This window comes from Aethalodelphis obliquidens, unplaced genomic scaffold, assembly GCF_003676395.1.
Source record: "Aethalodelphis obliquidens isolate GAN/ISIS:26980383/991018 unplaced genomic scaffold, ASM367639v1 scaffold7, whole genome shotgun sequence".
Classification (NCBI taxonomy): domain Eukaryota; kingdom Metazoa; phylum Chordata; class Mammalia; order Artiodactyla; family Delphinidae; genus Aethalodelphis; species Aethalodelphis obliquidens.
In genome coordinates this window covers 40,411,017-40,423,796 of record NW_020837951.1, presented here as the reverse complement: position 1 = coordinate 40,423,796, position 12,780 = coordinate 40,411,017, and the positions used below count along the sequence as shown (strand labels likewise).

Sequence of the window (12,780 nt, the reverse complement as noted above, 5' to 3'; positions counted from 1 at the left end):
CCAACAGCTTTATTCCAGGAAGAGGAAATAAGAGTCAAGAAACCTCAAGAGGACATTAAGATAATGTTCTAATTTAAAATCAATATTATTGATACCTGATAAATTATTATGGCATTTTTTCCTGACCAAGTAATAGATAGCACTGAAGCCTTGGAAGCAAAACATGAATGACTAAATATTGAAGTGCTGTAGATACTGAATGAAGGAAAAAAATATGTAGGACTTTTGTGTATTCTAAGTATATTTAACTCATGGAGCCCTACTGGAGGGCAAGGGGTGTATTTCATTCATCTTTGTATTTCATACTTAGTGGATACTTACCCATAAGTGGACTAGGGTTATGTCGTGTTTTCCACATTAGCCAAGGAGGTATAGCTCTTCATGATGCTCCAGACTGTTCTTCACAACACGCACTCTCCTCTAATCCTCACAGCCACCTTCTAAGGAAGTACTCCTGTTGTCCTCGGTACCCACTGGAGAAATGGAAGCTTGGAGAGGTTCATTAACTTGTCCAAGGTCACACAGCAGATGGTACAGACTGGTCTCGAACCCGTAGCTCTTTGACTCGGGTACCCATAGCATGACCATTGTAGATACTTCCTCTCCTTAATCATTCCTCTGGTTTGATAGAATTTTGATTACTATCTGCAAAAGAAATTTATCTTGAACTGAGTTTTTCTTACCCAGAGAGAAGCAGTAAGACAAAGATGACAACAGACCATTTTAAAGAACATGTTGTTCACAAAATGTTATAGAAGGTGAAACATTTATTAAGAACAGACTCATTACTTTATATGGAGATTATATTAAATATTGTTTTATCAAGGGCAGGTCTTCAGAAAGTCCCAGTCATTTTTGAAGGTGAATTTTGATTTATGTTAATTTGAAAAAAGCAAGTTCTGTGAGGATTATATACAGATTGTGTTTTTAATGACTTCCTTAATCAAGCAGGTTATTTAAAAAAAAAAAAAGTCTTACTGTAATGAGCAGTAAACTGACAACCAGTGACTGGCTCAGAGCCCTACCATATTCAGGCTTTTCACCAGCAGCATGCTATAAATTTTAAGCTAATTTACATAAATTTGCATGTTTTATGAGTCAGTATGTAAGACGTGTGCATTTTGACCAAATAATTTTCATTTTAAAGTTTTTATAGTTAATTTTCCCCAATTGAGGATTATTTTCTCCATCTCTCCTGGTTATTTCCTTATAAATGAGATAATAAATGTTAAAATGCTTTATTATAAAAAGAGCTCTGTGAACAGGAATGTAAACATTTTATGTAATGCTATACAATAAAATCTTAATCAGAAATGCTCTGGGATATGGTATGTTTAGTTTCGTATAGAAGTTTATTCACAATATTACCTTTCCCTCAGAACGTGTTGAAAGTGTTTTACAACCGTGAAATGCCCTGAGGACTAATGACTGTAATTGAGTCCGGGTGACTCAGGCTGCCAGGGCTCCTCCTGAAGGCCCTCTGCTTGGAAGGAGGAGTGGGCTGGGTCCCTGGCTGATCTCCAGCAGTACCTTGTCCTTTCTGTATTCAAAAAAATCACCAATATCCATTTCTCTTCTAGATATCACTCTTTTGCAGAGGAAATGATGATTGAGGACTTTGATTATGGCATCAATAAAAGAGTCTACAGGGCTCTTGGGCCTGCCTTTGCTGTCTTCCCTGCCCCAACTGCCATAAACAAACCCCCCCTGAATTGTCCCTGACCCAGACTAATTCCTGTACAGTTAAGAGTAGCAGTATATTCATCTTCTGAACTACAGTTAAGAGTAGCAGTATATTCAACTTCTAAAGTGGGCTGGTTTTGAGAGTGAAGAGACCTGGACACCAGGTGTGAAGTGGGGACAATCTGGAACTTGCAGTCGCCCTGGCCACATTTTCGTGGTGCCCTCTGCCCTGTCATTATCCTCTTTATCTGTTTGAAAATGGATTTACCCTTTGGTGCCAGGTAGATGGGGTGTCTGAAGGCCGCAGCTGATGAGCAAGGAGTTTTAGAGTTCTTGATCATGGTTGTCCACTCGACCTTTAGATCGTATTCTTGCCGGTTGGGATCTTGTAAGTGGGCAGGGACATCTGAGCACTGCACCTGTGCCAGTGGAAAGCAGAGTTAGTTTGATGTGCATTTGAAATCAAGTTAGAAAGTCCAGCGTGGAGGTGGTATTTATAGTCTTGCCTGCAGTATTGAACCAAAACCTTACTGTAATTGTTGAAAGGAGATGTGTTTTGGTAATAGCAGCCCATTGGAACCATTATTATGGATTATCTGCATATCTATGCTGAGGGGCAGTGCTACCCAAACACCTAGAATAGTCCTTACGTGAGGCTTAAAATAGAAGATCCACACTAGCTGCGTAAGTAAATAGTGTGCAGCACACAGTCACAGTGCTGAGCTGCTATTGCTGGGGCTCAGTTATTTGCCCAGGGCTGTGCCTTACACTTTATGTGGCTTCTTTCACTTAGCCCTCAGAGCAGCCTGGTTGACGGAGTGGGTGGGGTGTTGTTGACTCCAGACTCCACACTGATTGAGACTGAGCAACATCCTCAAGGCTACAGGGATATTAAGTGGAAGATTTTTAGCCCAGGCAGTCTGGACTCCAGAGAGGTGCTCTTGCCTGCTGGTAAAATCTGTGCTACCTGTTATTATAATTAGCTGATTGTAACAGCACTGCCTCTTTGGGGGCGGGAGAATGCTTTGTGGAGCCCTTTCTCATACCTGGTCATCTTTGATCTTGAGGTGGCAGAGGAGTCACAGCAAAGGGGACGGTGGGGTCACCCGTTTAGATTGCTGGAGGGCTTTGGGTATGACATCAGTAAAGGGTTTTACAGGGCTTTAAGCCTGCCTTCTCCATCCTCCCCACCTCCACCACCATAAACAAGTGTCCCTGACCCGAACCAATTCCTGTACTGAATGAATTACTGTCAGAGTAGCAGTTCTGCAGCTGATCAGTAAGTAGCCTTAGTAAAGTCCAGGTTGGATTTCAAACTAGGATCTAGAGTTTTTCTCATTTTGAGATAACATGATTTATAATGTTAGGAATTAACTGACTTTAAAGCTTATCTTTTATTACCAAAGCAATTAGGATTTCCATATAAGATTCATAAATATATATTATTTCTTTCTTGTTTTCTCTCTGTTTCCCTATCCTCTTTATCTTTTATTAGACATCTACCTTGTTTTTTCAATATCCCAATATGTGTTTATTTTTTAAAAATACAGAACTTTTTGTTTTTTAATTCTAGGTTATTACTTTATTTGGGAGAGGTTTTTACTAACAATTCACGTTTAAGGTATTTTGCCCTTTCCACATCGGCCACCACTTTCTGATTGTGACTCTTCGTTCATAACAAATTTGCTAGTATATTTTACATGATCAAAGTGTAATGAGAAAGGTTTATGTTTAATGTTTCTTAGTTTGTAGATTTCTAAGGAGTAATAATGCAGCTCCAGTAAGTCTCTTATGTAGTAAGTTAGGGAAATATCTAACCTAGCTAAGCTTTTAAAATAACAATAGAGAAGTAAAAATAAGCTTTTCTTGTAAAAGCGTGACTTTGTCTTTATCAGTATTTAATTCCTACTGTTTACATGTCTAGCAACGATCCAAATGGCCTTCCAGTGGCAGAATGGTGAACTTGTAAGATTCATGATGAGAGTCCGTGCCAAGTCCAATTTGATTCTAGAGCAATTATGTTATTAGAACATTGCTGATTACCCCAGTGCCTATTGTGCAGCTTAACCTTTAAATGCTAGTGATAATTAACTACTTGATCATTCTACCAGGAAACTCCAACGTGCAGCTCTGTTCTGCAGTAAAATTCACAAATAAAATACTGTCCACGGTGCCTGAAACAGCCAGCTTAAAAAGAAAAAGCTCTTTGTACATGTGTGCCAGTTAATAAGCATTACCATTCAGTATTCAGTTTTAAGGAAGTATTTTGTCATCGTTTAAAAATCAGTTTTCCTGACTTCGTCCCAGCTTACCCTTCCCCCTTGACATATACACACTACCAAATGTAAAATAGATAGCTAGTGGGAAGCAGCTGCATAGCAGCACAGGGAGACCAGCTCGGTGCTTTGTGACCACCTAGAGGGGTGGGGGAGGGAGACGCAAGAGGGAGGGGATATGTATGTGTATAGCTCATTCACTTTGTTATACAGCAGAAACTAGCACACCATTGTAAAGCAATTATACTCCAATAAAGATGTTTAAAAAAAATCAGTTTTCCTTTTAGACAGAGTGAAAATAACGTTAAGTGTGTAGTATCAGTAATCATACACATGTACACACAGTTTTTCTTCTTTTTGTAAAATATCACAGCAGTAAGATGAAGGCATGTGGAAGGAGGTAGAGGATTAAGGTGAAGAAGGGGGCAGCGCTGCCAAGTTGCCAGATCCCAGGAATGCCACGCCTCAGGTCCTACCCTGGTTGAACGGTTTCCTGTGGATTTGTTTGGCCAAGAGGCCCTCTGAAAAGGAATGTATCACATGAATCTTGGATTGAGGAGTGCCCGAGGGGTTGTTCAGTCATTTAAGTTTGAAAAAAATTCTTGGCAGTTCTGTGCCACTCACTGTGCTGGGTGGGTGCCCCCGCCCCCAGGAACCCACAGCCTGGAGTGGGAAGCACCTTGTAAACAAACAGCTATCAGTTGATTGGGAGCGCTCACTCATTGGGTGAACAAAATGTTAAGGGAACAAAGAGTGATTAATTCTGCCTGACAGTGTCAGAGAGCTTTGAACAGTGACGTTTAGAGCTGGTTCTTAAGAATGGTGAGGGAGGATTTCAAAAGGAAGATACTGAGGGAAAGGGCATTCTTGAAAGCCAGGAAGAAAGGCTGCCAATGCAATGAAAATAGATGGCGCACCAGGGAGCAACAAGCCCAGAGCTCTGAGACGAGGCCCAGGCCCTGGATTGGGGCAGCGAGTGAAGGGCTTTGGAAAACAGCTATACTCAGAAGTTTGGTCTTTTTTTCCTATGGACGATGGGACACCATTTGTCATTTTTAAGGAAGGGTAAGAATCTCTGTTTGGGAAATGAATCCCAGAAATGTGGAGGATAGACTGGAGAGGGGAGAAACTAGATACAGGCTCTGGCATTAAATATGTTGGGTAGTAACTCACAGATGGTGTTTGTGTGCATGATCTCAAAGAGGTAATGGTTGTAAAAACCTGATCACGTTGGGTCATGGTAGGAAAGCAAAGCAGAAGCATTGACTCAAGTCTTATGGCTTGGGAATGAGGATTGGAACTCAGCGGACATATATGAAAGTCAAGAAGCCATCAATGCACTTTTAAGATTGTTTGGCTTCTAGTGCTTTGCTTCAGTCTTCAGCCTTAATGAATAACGGCTGCCATCTTTCCTGCCACCAAACATAAGAGTGTATGTTTCAGTAGGGATAGTTAGAGGGCTTGGGGCCTACATTAAAGGGACTGATACAGGAAGGAAGCGTTTGGGGTTTTCCAGCCTCGCTCAGTGGGAACTCAGCGGGAACTCAGCTGATCCTTCTCAGTCTTCCTCCTCCTCCAAACTCCCTCCCTGCACCCCTCCCTGCCTTGGAGCTAGTGAAGGAGTTGCCATCACCACGGCTGACCACTAGGGGGTGATCTTTTGGTAGCTATACCGACACAGGGGTGGAAAAAAGACTTAATTATTGCTAACAGACTAATAAGGTAAAGAAAAAAAGTACAAGGGGTAAATTTTTTTTTTTTTCTCGGAACGCGGGCCTCTCACTGTTGTGGCCTCTCCCCTCCTGTTGCGGAGCACAGACTCTGGACGCGCAGGCTCAGCGGCCTAGCTGCTCCGCGGCATGTGGGATCTTCCCGGACCCGGGCACAAACCCGTGTCCCCTGCATCGGCAGGCGGACTCTCACCCACTGCGTCACCAGGGAAGCCCCAAGGAGTAAATTTTATATAAGACGAGTAAAGTTCTAAATGAGGAAAAGCTTTACTGAACAGTTGTCTGGATTAATTTGGGTGCCAGGCAGAGATTCTGGTGGTGACGCTTCGTTCTTCCTAGAACTTTTCCCCGTCTCTCCAAGTTTCCTTGCCTCTGCCCCCCAAGGTCAGCCCTTTCCCACCCCACCTGGGTTACTCTAGTACTCGGGAGTGCTGCCCCGGAGCCCCCCTGAGGGACTTGGCTCTTCAGGCCTTCAGTTCACCCTCAACAGGTCAGCCCTGCACCCTCTCCGTATACCTCCCCTGTAGTTTAGAGCTTCTCCTTGGTCTGTGTGGGACTGAGTCACGAGCCAATCCTTGAAGTTAGTGACAGTTTTCATCAGTGCTCTCTTCTTCATCTATGGTTTTAAGCTGTCCTATCATCTCAGTGTGCCCAGTAACCACCTGACCTCGATGGCAGACTCATTCTCTGTGCTTCAGAGAATTTCTCTGTCACTGCTGTTTGTTTTCTGTGTGTGGTACTCCTCCAGCTGAGAGCTCTTTGGAAGAGCAGAAATGACAGACATGGCCTGAGCCCAAACAGATCACCCCCAACTGTGATTCCAAGAGGGGGGGACCATCTTTCTATTCCCTGGTCCTAATGGGGTTCCTGGATTTCCAGAGGTTAAAGAAAAGAGCAGATCATGGAAACTCTAGGAGTCAGAAAAATAATAAAGTGCATTTTTGTAGGTGTGGTTTTGTTGTTGTCGTGTTGTTGTTGTTTTACCTGCCACTCTGCATCTCCCAGGCCCTTAAGTTGCGGGACTACAGCAAAATTCTGTAAGTATGACCTTTGTGTCACCATATTTGGGTGCTTAAATCCCCAAGGAGTACCCCTCTTTTTTCACTGAAGAATTAGTAATTATCTCTCAAGGTAGACTCTAATTTATTCAGTTTCTCTATAGAGGCTTGAAATACTGGCTTCTCGTCAGCTGGCAAGTTAAGGGTGGGCGGGGGGCTGCCTTTTCCTTCTCCTCTTTCTCTTGTATCTGCTTCCTCTCTCGATAAAATATAAACTTCTCCTTTAGACCAAACTCCCTTTGCCTTTTGCGTTTAACCTATTCCCTGCCTCCTCTTTTTATTCCTCTGCTCCCTCTGTCCCATCTCTACTTCTTCTGTCTTATTCTTTCCTTTTTCCCCTTTTCTTTTTTCTCTATACCTTTGTTCTCATCTTCCTTTCACCTCCTCCCCTCTCTCCTGTCTCCTCTTAACAGCACTGTGAGTGTGTACTAAAGAATGAAAAGGAAATAAAGTCTCAGGTGATTAAAAAAATGACATTGTTGGGCTTTACTGGTGGCGCAGTGGTTGAGAGTCTGCCTGCCGATGCAGGGGACACGGGTTCGTGCCCCGGTCCGGGAAGATCCCACATGCTGCGGAGCGAGCGGCTGGGCCCGTGAGCCATGGCCGCTGAGCCTGCGCGTCCGGAGCCTGTGCTCCGCAACGGGAGAGGCCACAACAGTGAGAGGCCCGCATACCGCAAAAAAAAAAGAAAAAAAAATGACATTGTTGAATGGCTGGTCATCTCTCAATCCCACTTCCCTTTCTAATTCCAGAGCTCTTCGGTATCCCCGTCAGCCAGTTTTCGAGGTGCTGAGAAGCACAGAAACTCCACAGACTACTCCTCTGATAGCAAAAAGCAGAAAACTGAAGAAAAGGAGATCGCAGCTCGTTATGTAGGTTCACTCACCTTTGCTTTGGGGGAGGCAGTTTACCTTGCTTTTTAATCAGCAGCCTTTTTACCCTCTTACTATTACCAACCAAAACTAGAACACAAGATAACGACATCCTAGGAGAGAAAAATAATTATTGCAGTTCTAGCTGTGTCTCAAGTGGCTGGCTGAAGGTCTGTGTTTGCAAGTGAGTGCACATGTGTCTGTGAGCCGCAGAACAGTCCATTATCCTGCAACCGATAGAAGACTTGTGTTCCATATTATTTCTATTAGATGTATTTGCTTCCCTCCATAAATTTCAAGGTGGTCGAATTTTCTGTGGCCAGCTAGAAATGTTAAGGAGAAAGGTAAAATCACAGACAACCTGTTAAAATGTCTAGATGACCTCCTGCGCTGAGGAATGTAGCACGTTTTGTGGAATATAACTTGCAGAAACATCCAGATGTGTCCCTGGCATGAGTTGAAGCTCATTTTCCTTTGGTGGCTGGTTCTTCAGATCACACAGTGAAGGGAGCAAGTGGGATGGGACTCACTGGTGTGGAGGCAGGTTGACTCCACCCCACTTCCTCTGGTAGTGCCCTGCAAGACTGCAGGCCTACGAAAGAAGCTGAGAACTTGAAATTTCATGTGAAACCTCCCAATTTAAAAATTGTGGCTCTTTATCCGGTCTTTGAAAGACACTGACAGAACAAATCCCACCCTTCTGTAGGCTGGATTACGTAGCGTGGGCCTGCCAGTTGGCACCTGATACTAGAGTAATAAGCCATAAACTTCAATTTTTTAAACTACAATGGAATCATCCTGTCTCCTATTACCTACCTCATAACATCGTCATGAAGATTAAAGAACACAGTTCACTGTAGAGTGTTTAGCACTGTTTGGTGCAGTTCGTTTTTATAAAATGTGAGGAGTTAATGACTCTGGACTTACCCAGGGTAAATCTGGCTGCCTTTTTTGTTTGTTTTTCTTTTTTTGGCTGGGGGAGGAGATAATGCTTCTCAATTGTCAATGCAGGACAGCGATGGTGAGAAGAGTGATGACAACTTGGTGGTTGACGTTTCCAATGAGGTATGTTTGTGGCTTATTTGACTTCCTGCTCTTAACCAGTTATAACAATGATTAGTGTCCCAACAACTGGTATCCACAGTGTTTCCTTAATTTCTGAAGGGGCCCACGTTTTATTTACCTGAAAACTTTATATTACTGATCCTTTTTTATTGCTCCTCTACTCTATGGAGTGTAAATGTGTTGTTACCACCATGAATGCACACACCTTGGCAAGTGACCTGCAAATTTGTAGAGTTTTGATTTTTGTTTCTGTTTTAAATAAGTACTATAAATTTTGTAGTATTTTCATTGACCTCTATACTGAATATTTTCTTCAGCAATTTGATGAATCTTATGATCTACTCCAGAACATTTTTTGCTTCTAAGCTGTTGAAGACTTTTGGCTAGAAACGTCCACACCAAGTGCTCTGGCACTGTGTTCGCGCTGTGCTGCATTTGATACCCTTGATGTTCCTTTGTAGGATCCATCCTCACCTCGAGGGAGCCCTGCACATTCCCCAAGAGAGAATGGTCTGGACAAGACACGCCTTCTCAAGAAAGATGCCCCCATCAGTCCAGCCTCGATCGCATCCTCCAGCAGTACTCCTTCCTCCAAATCCAAAGAACTTAGCCTTGTAAGCAGTTCCTCACCATCTTTCTTAGCGTTGCCCGTTTCCAGATGGTTCGGTTAAATTATTTTTAAAATTTCGTATTTTCTACATTTTTCCATAGGACTTTTACCACCAAGCATATGTGTATGTTCAGTATTCAAGATGAATTGACAAAAGTACTTTTGGAACAGAGCAGGTTCACTGACTTTGTTGGTTATGGATGTTTGGTTTGTGAGTCTTTTTGCAAGGATAGGGGAGGGACATGAGGAAATTGAGTGAAACGGGTCTCAGCGAAGATGAAGAAATATATACTGGGGTTACAGAGATGGTTTTGTCACCTGTGGTTTATGGTAAATTTAGTTTTTAGCTTGGATGTGATTTTGTTGCTAGCTTTGTTGGAATTACCAAGCTATATATGATTGCAATAATTTTCCCTTCCTGTCTAATAATCTGTCATTTATAAAAGTCTACCTTGACTCACACCACAAATCAGAAATGCACAAATAAAACTGCTTGCAAGTCAGGGTAATCTCCCCATACCCCCTTCCTCTGTGGCTGTGTAGTTAATTGCATTTTTATGTAGTGTGCCTTCCTTTTTCCTCACCAGTTGTGTCCCTGTAACATAGCATTAAAAAAAAAAAAAAAAAAAAAGACGAATTCCGTTTTCAAATAACCTTTTGAATTCACAGCTGAGGGAAAGAAAATTCCTCAGTTTGTCTGCAGTTTTGGAGAATGTGTCTGGCACAGGGCTGGATAAAGTTTTTTTCTGTTGTTTTCTCTTGGCCTTCCGGCCTTGTAATGGCAGCTCGTCTGTGCTGATCTCTTGTGATGATTCAGGCTTGGATCTTTTTTAATGGGACCTGTTAACCAGGGGAGCCTCTTGTGGCACAAACAGTCCATCAGGAACCCAACTCAAACCACTCAGTATTAAAGCAACCAGCAAGTGGCCAGTCACATCGGGACGCCATGATTTGTCAGCGTCTGTCCAACTCAGACCGGTTTCCTGGAAATGGTCTGCTCTGCCCCAAGTTCAGCTTTGATTTATGTCCTCTTGAACGTTGGTTTTGTGGTCTCAGGAAACACTTTCTGTTTCTTTGATAGCTCTTCTTAACTAATGAAAAGAGAGGCCCATGCTAAAGAATCTTCTCCATTTCTTTGTCCTTTTCTTTTACTCTACCTTTTCAAATGTTTAACATAATGGTTAAAATTGTGCTCTAACTAGCGTGTATATTCCATTGCATCTCTTGTTAGAATGAAAAATCTACCACTCCTGTGTCGAAGTCCAATACCCCTACTCCACGAAGCGATGCACCCACCCCAGGCAGTAATTCCACTCCCGGATTGAGGCCTGTCCCCGGAAAACCGCCAGGAGTCGACCCCTTGGGTTAGTCAGAAAAAAAGCTTCTCTACATATTTATGCTTCCTGTTTTTAAAGAAATCAAAGCAATTTAAAGAGTGTAATACATTAAGAGTACTAACGACCAGCGTTGACTGGCTGTAAGTTCTGTGATCCAAATCAAGCGCCTGGCACTTGCCATGTCTGACACATAGTAGGTGTTCAGTAAAATAAGGGGAAGACATGAACCCTGATGAAGGCTTGAATGACCCCCGAGAATATTAAAATACGCTTATTCGAACTATAGATCCTACTTTTTAACATACGTAAGAACGTGTTGCTCCTGACATTCATTAATACTTCATGATTGTCTCACGTGTGTATCATTGGTTTTTCTCCTTCCTTCCATTTGGGTCTGTAGCCTCGAGCCTAAGGACCCCAATGGCAGTACCTTGTCCATATCCGACCCCCTTTGGGATCGTGCCGCACGCTGGGATGAATGGGGAGCTGACCAGCCCCGGAGCTGCCTACGCGGGGCTGCACAACATCTCCCCGCAGATGAGCGCCGCCGCGGCCGCTGCAGCCGCAGCCGCGGCCTACGGGAGATCGCCAGTGGTATGTTGGTGCGCTTTTACAGCATAAAAGTGTTCCAGAGCGCAGAGGGTTGCCACACGTATTTTTATTTTTTAAGGAAGTTTATGAAATTTGAGGGATTTATAGAGGGACCTGTGTGTATTTATAAATTAAACTGCATGTAATCGTATTGTGAGATTCATTTTCTTTTGTAAGGTGAGGGAATTATTTTGTTTTATGTTCCTTTTTTAAAAGAAATTTTTAAACCTACAGAAGTAAATAATATAGTAAATATAGTGAAGCCTTCACTTCCATCATGAGCTTCAATAATAATACTGTTTTTTTCATGTTTGTTCCACCCCCCAAGTATGTTACCATGAAATCATGAACCATCCTATCATTTCATCAATCAGTACTTGTGTATTTATATCTGAAATCACATTTTTAAAGCATCTATTCTCCTAGGATTTGGAAAGACACTGAGTAGAATGAAATGAGTTGATGTAACCATGTTTGTTTTTGTTGTCTCGCTTGGGAAAAATTTTAGGTTGGATTTGACCCACACCATCACATGCGTGTGCCAGCAATACCTCCAAACCTGACAGGCATTCCAGGAGGAAAACCGTGAGTACCTGCCTCTGTGCTTTGTGTTCACTGTGTGTCTGGGCCCTCGCTGGCCCTTTGGACTCTGAGCACTACTAGACAGTGTTGGCAAGTTCCTGCGGCTTGTGGGGTGGTTCTGTTTTTGTTTTTTGCAAAGTATTTTCCATTTTCTCTTAGGACAAGGGAAGAGGTAATGAGGTGGGGTTTTGTATTTTCAATTTAAAATCTCAAGCTTCTAATATGGAAATGCAAATTGCTGAGGCATCTCCAGCAGTCAGGTCTTCTCTACATCTGTTACTGATTGCAAGACAATTCTTTTTGTTGCCTTGGAAAGAAGAAGTCGTCTTATGTGCAAACCTAGATGTTCAAAATTTGAGCATGTTAGGAAAAGACATGCCAAACTTCAAAGGCTGAAAGGAAAGAAGTGTGGTCTTTTGTGTTTCTGGAAAAAGTGGCTTGCTCAGTTGGGTTCTTGTCCTGTAAGCTGGGTATTTGGAGCCTCTGTTTTCATGACCCCCTAGAGCTATGAAGGCAAGACAGACGCATCAGTTGTTCCAGACTCTTCTTGTACATTCTAACCTCTCCCCATATGTCATTCCTCATCATTCATTTTAATCGCGTGCACTTTATTACTACCTGTGCACAGTTCTCTGGGCTCTTTGGCTTCATCTTCACAATTGGTGCTCATAATTTATGCTTGTTCAGTGAATGAATGAACACATGTGCCGATCTCTCCCTTCACTGACCTCCCATTGCTTATTTATTTACTGCTATACACTCAGGCACTTAGTTGTCACCCTGTTGTTTCCTGTGTGTCTTCTTTGTTCCCCATGTTGCTGGCTCCACAGTGTTAAACATGCCTGACCTTGACCCTTCCTTCACTTTCCACCTGATAGATCATGTTCTTGGCCCTTCCTTCTGTAACTTCTCTACACACTCTACCCTAAACTTCCATGTTGCATCAAACACAGTGTGGTCTCAGTAAGTATTTGAC

General features: G+C 42.7%; 1 protein-coding gene across 10 annotated transcripts in view; it reads left to right on the top strand.

The window, feature by feature from the left end:
* The window catches only part of TLE4 (TLE family member 4, transcriptional corepressor), a 155,609-nt gene that overhangs the window by 121,588 nt on the left and 21,241 nt on the right, over nt 1-12,780 (top strand). For all 10 annotated transcript variants that reach the window (XM_027105634.1, XM_027105633.1, XM_027105636.1 and 7 more), the window contains 6 exons: nt 7,500-7,619; nt 8,631-8,684; nt 9,146-9,298; nt 10,526-10,658; nt 11,032-11,225; nt 11,731-11,807. In XM_027105634.1, the coding sequence (XP_026961435.1) occupies nt 7,500-7,619; nt 8,631-8,684; nt 9,146-9,298; nt 10,526-10,658; nt 11,032-11,225; nt 11,731-11,807 (731 nt within the window). The remainder of the gene's footprint in view (nt 1-7,499; nt 7,620-8,630; nt 8,685-9,145; nt 9,299-10,525; nt 10,659-11,031; nt 11,226-11,730; nt 11,808-12,780) is intronic.